This window comes from Indicator indicator, chromosome 13 (genome assembly GCF_027791375.1).
Source record: "Indicator indicator isolate 239-I01 chromosome 13, UM_Iind_1.1, whole genome shotgun sequence".
Classification (NCBI taxonomy): Eukaryota; Metazoa; Chordata; class Aves; order Piciformes; family Indicatoridae; genus Indicator; species Indicator indicator.
In genome coordinates this window covers 28,299,602-28,312,448 of record NC_072022.1, presented here as the reverse complement: position 1 = coordinate 28,312,448, position 12,847 = coordinate 28,299,602, and the positions used below count along the sequence as shown (strand labels likewise).

The following is a 12,847-nucleotide window of genomic DNA, read 5'->3' as shown; positions in this document are numbered from 1 at the left end:
GCTGCTCATTTCATCTGGAAGGCTGAACCCCAACAGAGCAGAAACAAAGCTTTTATCTGCTTGCTAGCCTGCCCTCCCCTCTCCTCCTTTCCCCCTGCCCTCCCCTCTCTTCTTTTTTTAACTCCTCTGTCCTTTTTTCTCCCAAACTCCTCTCTCCCTCTCCCTGTCCTCTCTAAGCTTGCCCCAAGACCCCACAGAGCCCCTTCCCAACCTGTGAGCTCCTTAAGCAGCCTGCTGCTGCTGTACATCTTGAGAACAAAGCTGACAAAGAATAGTTTTTTGACTTTTTCCTTTTCACTTCCCTTGTCACACCCCCAAGGGTTTGTTCTGCCTTTGGTTACTTATTTGCCTCTTTGGTGCATTCTGTATTTTTCTGCAGTGTGTTTTGTGCCTCCCTGGGTTTGGTGCTGGTGCCCCTGGGACTGTGCTGCTGTTTTAGGATGGACTCCCAGCCAGTCACTGACCTCTGTCTGCTCTCTCCTCAGGGAACTCTCTGCTGCTGCGGGTCCTGCCTGCCCTCTACGAGCAGCAACCACAGCTGATCAACCTCCACCTGAGGGAGCTGGTGGCACTGATGGCCCAGCTGGACCAAGCTGAACAGCATCACCTCCTCAGGCTCCTCCAGACTGTGGCTAGGAGCAAAGAGCTGGGGGTAAAACATGGCCTGCCTGCCTGCCTGCTAGCTCCTGCACCTCCTTTTGGAGGGAGCTGATTTCTTTCAGATGTCTTGGCAAGTTTCCTCTGCTAGCTGCTCTCCAAAGAGTGAGGAGTCCCAGAGCAACCATGACAGTGCTTCCCTACCCTAATTCCCCACAAATTCCTTCATTCCATTCCACACTCTCCATCTCATCATAAAGAGAAGCACAACAATGACTCTGCTGGGCCAAAAAAAAAAAAGTTGGTGTTAAACCCAGAGCTGTTGAAACCCTGTGGAAGGCAGAAACTGAGCTCAGCTCCTTTGTTCTTACCCTGCCAGCTGAGCCTGAGTTCCCAGCACCATGTTCCTGCTGGAATCTATCAACTAGAGGACATTGCACAGCCAGGAAAGGGAAAATGAGTCAGGAATTCACAAGAAGTGAGCTGGAGATTAATTATCCAAGGCAGCAATCCCTCATGCTGTAGAAAGTGTGTGTCATGAGCAGCACCCAGGGCTTAGAACAAGGCACAGAGCTCCCTGCTCTGGCACTGTGTGGAGCTGATAAAAGCTCTGGGAGAGAAGAACCAACAGGAGTTAACATCTCCCCTCAGGCAGGCAGGGAAAATTCATGGGAATAGACATTCCCAAAGGAACTGCAGCTCCTTTTGTTAGGACCTGGGCTGTGGTGTTGGCTATTACAGACTCTCAGCATGGCAGGGACTGGAAGGGACCTCTGGAACTCACCCAGTCCAAGCCCTGCTCCAGCAGGGCACCCCCAGCAGCTTGCCCAGCAGCACAATGCCCAGGGGGGGTTGGAAGCTCTCCACACAAGGACACTCCACAACCTCTCTGGCCAGCCTGCTCCAGCCCTCCAGCACCCTCACACCAAACAACTTTCTCCTCCTGCTCACATGCAACCTCCTGGGCTCCACTTTGTGCCCCTTGTGCTGTCCCTGGGCACCCCTGAGCAGAGCCTGGCCCCAGCCTCTTGCCCCCCAGCCTTTAGCTCTTGCTGAGCATTGATCAGCTGCCCTCTGGGGCTGCTCTTCTGCAGGCTTTCAGCCCCAGGGCTCTCAAGGTGCTGGGGCCCTGGGATCATAGAATCCTTTAGCTTGGAAGAGACTTCCCTGATCAGCAACTCCAACTTTCTACCCAGCACCCCCTGAGCACTAGACCATGGAGCAGGCTGGCCAGAGAGGTTGTAGAGTCTCTTTCTCTGGAGAGCTTCCAACCCCCCCTGGGCATTGTGCTGCTGGGCAAGCTGCTGGGGGTGCCCTGCTGGAGCAGGGGCTTGGACTGGATCAGCTCCAGAGGTCCCTTCCAACCCTCTCTCTGCTGGGATTCTGGGAACCCAGCAACTCCTCCTTCACTTTACTGCCTGACTGGGGCAGACAGAAATCTTCTGTTGATTTAATCAATAAAGCCCAGAGTGGCCCAGAGCAAGGGAAATATCTGGGGAGGGGAAGCTCTTTTTTTTTTGGTCCCTTTTCACCATGTGAATTTCTTCCCTTATTTATGCATAACTGCCATATTTCAAGCCTCCAGCTCAGCCTTGCTCCATCCATATGTTGAGCTGAACTTCCCTTGACCTCAGCAATAATAGCTCTGTGCAAAGGGCAGCAAGGCTGCAAAACTCTCTCTCTTTTTTTCTTTTTCCCCTCCCCAAACCAAAGTTGGGGTTTTCTGTGTTCCCACTTACAAAAGTACAGATAGAGAGATGATAAATATTCCTCATTTTGTTTGTCTGCTTTTTACTAGGTGCTGAAAGAGTGCATCCCATGCCTCTTTGGACACCTGAGAGACCCAAACCACAGTGACCTCATTCTGAACATACTTCTAGAAATATCCAGCTATGAACCAACAGCTTTGGCCACTTTCCTTCCCATGCTGAAAGAAATTGGGGAGAACTCTCCAAGTCTGATTGGGCAAACAGCAAAGATCTTTGGAGCTGTTGGACATATTGATGAGGTGAGCTGGAAAACCAGAGAGGTTGGGTGGGTTTGGGCTTGGGTTGTTTGCTGGATTGATTTATTTTTGTAATGAATGTTGGCTGAAGTAATACAAGAGGGTGGATGAAAAGCTGGAGAGCAGCCCCATGGAGAAGGATTTGGGGGTGCTGGGGGTGCAGAGCTGGAGAGGAGCCAGCACTGAGTGCTGCCAGCCCAGCCCCAGCCTGGCCTGGGCTGATCCCCAGCAGTGTGGGCAGCAGGGGCAGGGAGGGGATTCTGCCCCTCTGCTGTGCTCTGCTCAGACCCCCCCTGCAGTGCTGGGGTAGCTCTGGAGCCCTCAGCACAGACAGGGACCTGCTGGAGCAGGGCCAGAGGAGGCCACAGCAATGCTGGCAGGGCTGGAAGCTCTCTGCTGTGGGACCAGGCTGAGAGAGTTGAGGTTGTTCAGCCTGGAGAAGAGAAGGCTCCAGGGAGACCTTCTGGTGGCCTTGCAGTGCCTCAAGGGCTGAGCAGAAGGCTGGGGACAGAAATGTGGAAGCCTATGTCCCAGAGATGGGGAGGAGGATTCCCATCCCTGACCACTGTGTCATTGAAGGTAAGAGGGCTGAGCCTGCCTGGGCAGGAGAGCTTGGACTCTGCTCCTCAGGGGAATGGGTAGCAAAGATCTTCTAGCACACAGCTCATGGCTGAGGAAGCAAATGAGCTCCTGACTGCAAGATGATCTTGGAGGTCTCTTCCAACCTGGTTGAGTCTGTGAAGAAGGACACTGAGATGTTGGAGCTGGTCCAGAGAAGGGCAATGAGGCTGGGGAAGGGTCTGGAGAAGAGGGCTGGGGAGGAGCAGAGAAAGGAAGGTTGAGGGGAGACCTTCTGGCTCTCTACAGCTCCCTGAGAGGAGGCTGGAGCCAGGCAGGAGGTGGTCTCTGCTCCCAAGCAACAGGACAAGAGGACATGGCCTCAAGCTGCACCAGGGGAGGTGTAGGTTGGACATGAGGAAGTGCTTCAGGGAGTCAGAAGAAAGTTGTGGACAGACTTGTGAGCAGGGCCTGCTGTGACAGGACAAGGGGGGATGGTTTGAACTGAAAGAACAAGATTCAGAGTGGACAGAAAGAAGAATTTTTTTAACCTATGGGTATTGAGACCCTGTCCCAGGTTGCCCAGAGAGGTGGGAGCTGCTCCATGGCTGGAACCACTGCAGGTCAGGTTGCTTGGGGCTGTCAGCAGCCTGCTCCAGTTGCAGCTGTCCCTGCTGGCTGCAGGGGGGTTGGACTGGGTGAGCTTGCAAGGTTCCTTCCAACCCAAACCAGTCTGTGGTGTCCAACTGGATCATGGCATTGGAATAAGCTGCCCAGGGAGGTGGTGGAGTCCCCATCCCTGGAGGTGTTCCAGAAACCTGTGGCCATGGCACTTGGGGCCAGGGTTTGGTGGCCATGGTGGTGCTGTGCTGCTGGTTGGACTGGATGAGCTCAGAGGCCTTTTCCTACCCAACCAATGCTCTGGGTCTCTGATTTGGACTTGGTCTGTCCAGTTCCCTGCTGTGCCTCCATGAGAGTCACTTCTCTGCTCCCATGGCTCTGTGCACTGACCCCCACTTGGCACTCAGCAGATTGTCACAGGACCTGGGGGGAGCTTTTGCTTTCCAAGCCTGTGCTGAAAGGTGAGAGAAGCACAAACAGAGAATTTCCAAAGGCAGCAGGGAGTCTTGTGCTGGACACAGCCTCCAAGCACCACAGGGCAGCAGCTTTATTGCCTCTTCTCTTCTGGAATCTCATAACAGGAGAGGGGGAAAAAAATTGCTGATAGTTTGATTCCAAGCACAGCTGGGCCATAAAAAGACCCAGGGGGACCTCAGCAGAACGTGGCTCAAGCATCACAAGTAGGACATCTGGTGAAGAAAAAGTCAACTTTTTCCAGAGGAGAGATGATCTGCTGCCCTGTGCCATGGCAGAGGCAAAGGAGAGAAGCTGGGCTGACAAACTGCTTCCCTTCAGCCATGGGGAGAGGGGGAGGGGGGGAGAAAACCAACCCTAGGATGGATTTGCTGATCTGAGAGGTCTTTTCCAATCAAAACAGTTCTGTGTGGTGCTGGAGGCAGAGCAGCCTTTCCCTCAGTGCCTTGGAAGAACATGACTCCAGTGTGAGAAGTCTCCTATGGAGACAGCCTGAGAGAGCTGGGGCTGTGCAGGCTGGAGAGGAGAAGGCTCCCAGGAGACCTTCTGGTGGCCTGCCAGGATCTGAGGGGGGCTACAAGAAAGCTGGGGAGGGACTTTTGAGGGTGTCAGGGAGTGATAGGACTGGGGGGGATGGAGCAAAACGAGAAGTGGGGAGATTCAGATTGGATGTGAGGAAGAAATTCTTCCCCATGGGGTGGTGAGAGACTGGCACAGGTTGCCCAGGGAGGTGGTGGAAGCCTCATCCCTGGAGGGTTTTGCAGCCAGGCTGGAGGTGGCTGTGAGCAACCTGCTGTGGTGTGAGGTGTCCCTGCCCATGGCAGGGGGTTGGGACTGGCTGAGCCTTGAGGTCCCTTCCACCCCTGAGAGCTGTGTGATTCTATGACTCCCTGGTACACCCTGGGCTGGCTGCTGTGGAAGACGATCCTCCCTCCAAGAGGTAAACAGAGGCTCAATTAACATTTAAAACACATTTGTATTTCCTAAACAAACTGTGCAGCAGACATCAGCTGGAAGAGAGCTTGCTGGTGACCCTTTCTCCTGTCACTTTGATCCAGCTGGAGTGGCTCCAGCTGTGCTCCTACTCGCCTGGAGTGAGGTAAAAGAACAACAAACTCTGAGTAAGGGAGCATGGAAGTGCCACACACAGCACAGCCACAGCCCCAGATGTAAGCAGGCATCAGGCCCTGCCCCTGCCTTCCAGCCACAAAGCACCTTTTTGGGTACACAACCCTGTGGTGCCTTTGAACCACCCTTAAGCCAGGCAGGCAGGGCTTGGCTGTTGGGGTTTTCCAGGCCCATTCCTTGCATTTGCAGAGAAACAGAGAATTAATTGTTTTCTCTGCAAAAGACCTCCAAGATCCTTGAGTCCAACATCAACCCAACCCCACCATGGCCACCAAGCCATGGCTACAGGTTTCTGGAACACCACCAGGGATGGGGACTCCACCACCTCCCTGGGCAGCTTGTGCCAATCCCTGACCACTCTGGCAGCAAAAATTTTTCCTCATCTCCAACCTAACCTTACCCTGGTGCTGCTTGAGGCTGATGCTTGGGAGCAGAGCCCATAGAATCATAGAATCAGTCAGGGTTGGAAGGGACCACAAGGATCATCCAGTTCCAACCCCCCTGCCATGGGCAGGGACACCTCACACTAGATCAGGCTGGCCAGAGCCTCATCCAGCCTGGCTGCAAACACCTCCAGGGATGGGGCCTCAACCACCTCCCTGCACAACCCATTCCAGGCTCTCACCACTCTCATGGGGAAGAACTTCTTCCTCACATCCAGCCTGAATCGCCCCACTTCCAGCTTTAATCCATTCCCCCCAGTCCTATCACTCCCTGACAGCCTCAAAAGTCCCTCCCCAGCTTTCTTGGAGCCCCCTTCAGATCCTGGAAGGCCACAAGAAGGTCACCTCAGAGCCTTCTTTTCTTTGGAGCCCAACCCCCGCCCTGGCTCCAGCCTCCCCTCAGGAGCTGCAGAGAGCAATGAGGTCTCCCTCAGCCTCCTCTTCTCCAGGCTGCACACCCCCAGCTCCCTCAGCTGCTCCTCCCCAGCCCTGTTCTCCAGACCCTTCCCCAGCTTGGTTGTCCTCCTCTGGACCCTCTGCAGCCCCTCAGTGTCCTTCTGGGAGTGATGGACCCAAAAGTGAGCCCAGGATTGAAGGTGCAGCCTCAGCAGTGCCCAGCCCAGGGCATCACTTGGAGCAAAGAGCTGGCACAGATTGAGCCTTTAGGTGCAGATTGCGACGTGAGAGGGAAGTTTGTTTTCTGCTGGCTTCTAGAAGCAACTCCTTGAGCTTTCCCTGCCCTGCCCTCCCCACCTTGGCAGTGCAGACAGACCCCTGGAGAGATGAGAGGTCTGGCTGGAAAGGGATGCCTTCATTTGCAAGGTTGCCCCTTGTTTATCCACAGCACAGCTCCTGATGTCAGCAATGGTCTCAGGGGGGAGCTGGAAATCAGAACCTGTCCCTTCCCCAGAAAGCTGTGCAAAGCAAAACAGCCTCTTGGGGCTCAGGCCAAGGGAAGGATTTCAGAAGGCTTTAGGTTGGGGTTTGGGGTTTGGTTTTGTTTTTTCTTCCCCTAGTAAGTGTGTGTCTGGGAGCAGCTGGGTGGCAGAATTAGTTCAGAGAGCCTGGGGGGTGTGTGGTGAAGGGTCTGGAGAGCAGGACTGTGTGTGGTGAGGAGCAGCAGCTTTAGCTCCAGCAACACAAAGCAGGACAGAGAGACACAGGATGGGTTTGCTTGGAAGAGACCTTTAAGATCATCCAGTCCAAGCCTTACCCCAGCACTGCCAGCTCAGCACCAAACCATGGCCCTCAGCACCACATCTCCACAGCTGTGAAACCCCTCCAGGGATGGGGACTCTACCACTGCCCTGGGCAGCCTGGGCCAGGCCTTGAGAACCCTTTTGGGGAAGAAATTGTTCCTCATGTTCAACCTACACCTCCCCTGGTGCAGCTTGAGGCCATGTCCTCTTGTCCTGTTGCTTGGGAGCAGAGACCACCTCCTGCCTGGCTCCAGCCTCCTCTCAGGGAGCTGTAGAGAGCCAGAAGGTCTCCCCTCAACCTTCCTTTCTCTGCTCCTCCCCAGCCCTCTTCTCCAGACCCTTCCCCAGCCTCATTGCCCTTCTCTGGACCAGCTCCAACATCTCAGTGTCCTTCTTCACAGACTCAACCAGGTTGGAAGAGACCTCCAAGATCATCTTGCAGTCAGGAGCTCATTTGCTTCCCCAGCCATGAGCTGTGTGCTAGAAGATCTTTGCTACCCATTCCCCTGAGGAGCAGAGTCCAAGCTCTCCTGCCCAGGCAGGCTCAGCCCTCTTACCTTCAATGACACAGTGGTCAGGGATGGGAATCCTCCTCCCCATCTCTGGGACATAGGCTTCCACATTTCTGTCCCCAGCCTTCTGCTCAGCCCTTGAGGCACTGCAAGGCCACCAGAAGGTCTCCCTGGAGCCTTCTCTTCTCCAGGCTGAACAACCTCAACTCTCTCAGCCTGGTCCCACAGCAGAGAGCTTCCAGCCCTGCCAGCATTGCTGTGGCCTCCTCTGGCCCTGCTCCAGCAGGTCCCTGTCTGTGCTGAGGGCTCCAGAGCTACCCCAGCACTGCAGGGGGGGTCTGAGCAGAGCACAGCAGAGGGGCAGAATCCCCTCCCTGCCCCTGCTGCCCACACTGCTGGGGATCAGCCCAGGATGATGATTCCCTGCTCAGTGCAGGGGAGTAGGTGACTTTTAAAGGTCCTTTCCCCTTCCCCCCCAAGCAGTCTCTGCTCCTTGCTTGCTCCACTGGAGGATCTGATCTGAGCCCCTAAGTTGTTTGCTGCTTTCTCTGCTGCTTCTCCCTCTTAGATACTTTTAGGGCTGTGGAACCTGATCCACTTGGAACAATCAAAGCAGAGGAACCTCACTCAGTTTCTTCACCTTTGGGGTTTTTGCCTTAGGATGTGAATTTCTCTGTGTCTGTAGAGAAGGAGTTGGAACTGGAGCTGCATTCCCCTGCCAAAGGGAGGTGATAAAGCATCTTTGCTTAGAAAATGTTTGCATGTTGCATGTGATGCTCCAGAGCAGCCCCCTGAGTCCTGGCTGGGGCTGCGGCTGGGGGAATGTGGTCCTGCTGATAAAGTGGAGGGCTCACCCCCCCTGACAGATGGGACAGTGAAAGTTTGGCTGCAGAGGGCATATCAGACTTCAGCCTGCTGGCAGGGATGGATCCAGCTGCCAGGCTGCTGCTTATCAAGGGGGATGAGATGCTGAAAGCAGATCTCCCTCTGAGCTCCTCCTTGGCAGGGTGGGAGTCTCAGCTCAGCATGGCTCCTGAGTGAATTGCTCTGGGAGGAGACAACCCCCTGGGGGGGAGGTGCTTTAACCCCTTGCTGTTGGAATTGTGGAATGGGTTGGGTTGGAAAGCAGCTTCCAAGCTCATCCAGTCCAACCCAGGGACCTCTGCTGCTGAGCCCCAAATACCTGACCTGGAATGTGGCAGGGATTGGGCACCTGGCAGGGATTGGGCACCTCCCACCTCTCTGGGCAGCCTGGGGCAGGGTCTCAGCACTCTCAGCCTCAAACAATTCTTCCTTCTCTTCAGTCTGAGTCTCCTTCTCTTAGTTCCAAACCATCTCCCCTTGAGGCCCTGCTCAGGAGCCTGTCCCCACATTTCTGATCAGCTCCTTTTTCCCTGGAGCCTTCTCCTCTCCAGGCTGGACAACCTCAACTCTCTCTGCCTGGTCTCACAGCAGAGAGCTTCCAGCCCTGCCAGCATTTGTGGGTTTGGTCTCCTCTGGACCTGTCTCAACAGGACCATGACCTTCTTGTGCTGAGGTAGGAACCTGCTGCACCTGCTGCACCTCCTGTCCCTCCATGGAGTCCCACTCTGGTGTCCCTGGTGATGAGAGGTTCTTAGGTGGCACTGCTGAAGAAAGCAGCTCAGCAGCTTTCTTCCAGGACCAATCCTGGGGTCATCCTGTGCCACAGAGCAGTGTGGCACCGGTGCAGAGCCACAGGGGCTGCTAAGCTGAGCTCTGCTGGCAGGTTCTGAAGTGTTTGTGTCCTTGGTGATGTTTGAGTGAGCAACAGGCTGGCTGTGGACACACCTTGGAGGAGAAGACCCTGGGAACTGGAGCAGTGTGGCTGAGCAACTGGCCCCTTGCAAGGCTTTGCCCAGGGAGGTGGTGGAGTCCCCAGGCCTGGCTGTGTTTGAAGGTGGTTTGGATGTGGTGCTTGGGGCTGTGGTTCAGGGGTGAGCCTTGTAGAGGAGGGTTCTGGGTTGGACTTGGTGACCCTGAGGGTCTGTTCCAAGCACCCTGAGTGTTTGTGTGATGCTGTGATAACCAGCATGGAACACAGCAAGGAAGGGGCCTGGAGCCTGGGGGTGGGGAGGTGGCACCTCAGGGCAACATTCAACAGCCATGGTTGGACTCAATGGCCTTGGAGGTCTTGTCCAGCCCCAAGGAACCTGTGATTCTCTGAAGGAGCTTGGCCAGGCTCCCAGGGCTCATCACAGCTGGAAGGGGACCTGGGTCTGCTGCTGGGGCTCTGAGCCAGGCTAATGGAGTCATGGAATCCCTTTGGTTGGAAGAGAGCTTAAAGACTGAGTCTAAGCCTTAAGCCAGCACTGCCAGCTCACCACTCAGCCAGGTCCCTCAGCACTACCTCTGACCTCTGCATGCCTTTGACACCCCTCCAGGGGTGATGGGGACCTACCACCCTGGAGCAGTGCAGGGCCCTTTAGGGACTGTGACTCTGGGTTGGAGGAGGAGATGAGATGTGCTGAAGCTGCCTTGGCTTAGGTAGCACCATGGGGAAGGAGTCTGACCCCAGCAGCACACAAAAGCAAGCTCTGAGCTTGATGCAGGTTGCCTTTTTGTGATGGTGGGGTGGCCCCTGGCCCCCACTGACCATCATCCCAGCAGCTGCATCCCACAGACCCCAGGAGCAGAGGAGGAACTGAGCTGCTGGAACTCCTCTCCTTATCTCCTCACCTTCAGGAGCGAGCCAGGACCTGTCTGCTCTACCTGGTGAGCCAGCTGGCCAACATGGAACACTCTTCCCACCACCTGCTCCTGCTGGAAATTAAGAGCCTCACTGACACCTTCTCCAGCATCCTGGGCACCCAGAGCAGAGACATCTACCGCATGAGCAACAGCTTCACTGCCATAGCCAAGCTCCTGCTGCAGCACCTGGAGAATGGCAGCGCCTCTGCAGCCAGGTGAGCTGCTCCTGGGGTGTTAGAGCTGCCTCTGGGGTGCTGGAGCTGCTCCTGGGGTGCTGGAGCTGATTCTGCAGCCAAGTGAGGCTGCTTCTGGGGTGCTGGAGCTGCTCCTGGGGTGCTGAAGCTGGCTGTGGTGTGCTGGAGCCATGACTATCTATGTGACTGTCTGAGGCAGTAGAAACTTATGTGAGTGTGGCCAGCAAGGCAAGGAAGGTTCTCCTCCCCCTTTACTCTGCTCTGCTGAGGCCACATCTGGAGTCCTGGGGTCAGTTCTGGGCTCCCCAGTTCCAGAGGCTGCAGAGCTGCTGAGGGGCCTTGGAGCAGCTCTGTGAGGAGCAATGGCTGAGAGCCCTGGGGCTGAGAGCCTGCAGAAGAGCAGCCCCAGAGGGATCTGAGTAATGCTCAGCAAGAGCTAAAGGCTGGGGGGCAAGAGGCTGGGGCCAGGCTCTGCTCAGTGGTGCCCAGGGACAGGCCAAGGGGCACAAAGTGGAGCCCAGGAGGTTCCATGTGAGCAGGAGGAGAAAGTTGTTTGGTGTGAGGGTGCTGGAGGGCTGGAGCAGGCTGGCCAGAGAGGTTGTGGAGTGTCCTTGTGTGGAGAGCTTCCAACCCCCCCTGGACATTGTGCTGCTGGGCAAGCTGCTGGGGGTGCCCTGCTGGAGCAGGGCTTGGACTGGGTGAGCTCCAGAGATCAGGCTGGGATTCTGTGCTAGGAAGAAGAAATCTGTAACAAAAGGTGGCTGGAAGCGCTGTAGATGCCCTACAGACACCTACTTCATGATAGCTCTGAACACCCCACAACAGAAATTGCCTCCCTGGGCAGTGAAGATTCATGGGAGCAGGGAATTTTCTTGGAAAAGACCATTAAGAGCACTGAGCCCAGCCCTCAGCCTGAGCCCTCTGTGGCCATTGAGCTGCAGCCCTGAGTGCCATGCCCAGGCATTTCTTGAGCACCTCCAGGGATGGTGACTCCACCACCTCCCCGGGCTCCCCTCTTCCAGTGCCTGACTAAAGAAACTGCTCAGCTCTTCACCCTTGAAGCTAGGAAGAAAGCCATGTGTGAGGTAAGTGATCCCCAGCCACCTTCAAAGCTGCACTTCCAAACAAATCAGTGGAGCCAGGCTCCAGCATTATCAGAGGGAGGCTGTTCCAGCAGGCTGGCTGCAGAGAACCATGGCTGAGCCAGCTCACAGATAAAAAACTGGCTCCAAAATAAAGGCTGAAATCCTCTTCTTGGGAGGAAGGTTGAGCAAAAAAAAAAAAAAAAACAAAAACAAAAAAAACACCCCCCAAAAAAAATAAAAAGTTGTTCTGCTCCCTCAGCTGCTGTCAAAGGTGGATCCAAAGGTTCAAACCTTGGCAGCCTCCCTGCCTTCAGCACAGTCAGCCTCTGGCTGTTGTTTAATGAAGGGAGGCAGTCACTTCTTATTAGGGAGAGGCTTCTAATTAGCTTTGGTTGTGCTGGTCTGGGTCAGGAGGGCAGAAGGGAGCAGGGATGCTTTGCAGGAACATAACACAGATGTCAGAGAGCTCCTGACTGTGAGGCAGAGAGCCTGGGAGACAGGCTGGGGGGTGGGAGCCAAAACATTGAGGTCATTGGAGAAACAGTCACTGAGTGTCCTGGAGACAGTTAAACATGAAAGGGGACAAGGATCCTGACAGAGCCCCCCCTGAAACCAGGCTGGGAGAGGAATCTTCTCCGTGCTGATCCAGAGGCTGGGGCCAGGCTCTGCTCAGTGCTGCCCAGGGACAGGCCAAGGGGCACAAAGTGGAGCTCAGGAGGTTCCTTGTGAGCAGGAGGAGAAAGTTGTTTGGTGTGAGGGTGCTGGAGGGCTGGAGCAGGCTGGCCAGAGAGGTTGTGGAGTGTCCTTGTGTGGAGAGCTTCCAACCCCCCCTGGGCATTGTGCTGCTGGGCAAGCTGCTGGGGGTGCCCTGCTGGAGCAGGGCTTGGACTGGCTGAGCTCCAGAGGTCCCTTCCCACCCCTGCCATGCTGGGATATCTAAAAGCATACAGCAGGAGTGGGAGGATGCACACTGCTGTCCTGTACCTCTGCAGCTGTCAGAAGCCAGCAGCAGTCTGACCATGGGTAGAGCAGTCTGGATCACCTCCAGGGGTCCCTTCCATCCCCACCCTGCTGGGGCTCTGTGGCTGTTGTCCTTGGAGGCTGAAGCCTGCCAGGGGAGCAGGCTCTGGGTGTAGCTGCTCAGGGTTTGCTCTGGGTGAAGGAAGGACAGAGTCTGACCTGCTGCCTGCAGTGGCAGGACCTGAGCCAGACTTGCTCCATGCTGGTTCTCTTGCTGGTATCAGTTTCTGACAGTCCTGTGGATGATCTGGAGCTTGCATGGGACAGGCCAGTCCCTGGGATGCAGCTGTGTCAGCCTGAGG

The 12,847-nt window shown here is 55.5% G+C and overlaps 1 protein-coding gene across 2 annotated transcripts in view; it reads left to right on the top strand.

Moving 5' to 3' along the window:
• VEPH1 (ventricular zone expressed PH domain containing 1) overlaps positions 1–12,847 on the top strand; it is a 71,990-nt gene that overhangs the window by 27,789 nt on the left and 31,354 nt on the right. For both annotated transcript variants that reach the window (XM_054386080.1, XM_054386079.1), the window contains exons 4-6: positions 486–652; positions 2,396–2,605; positions 10,241–10,461. In XM_054386080.1, the coding sequence (XP_054242055.1) occupies positions 486–652; positions 2,396–2,605; positions 10,241–10,461 (598 nt within the window). The remainder of the gene's footprint in view (positions 1–485; positions 653–2,395; positions 2,606–10,240; positions 10,462–12,847) is intronic.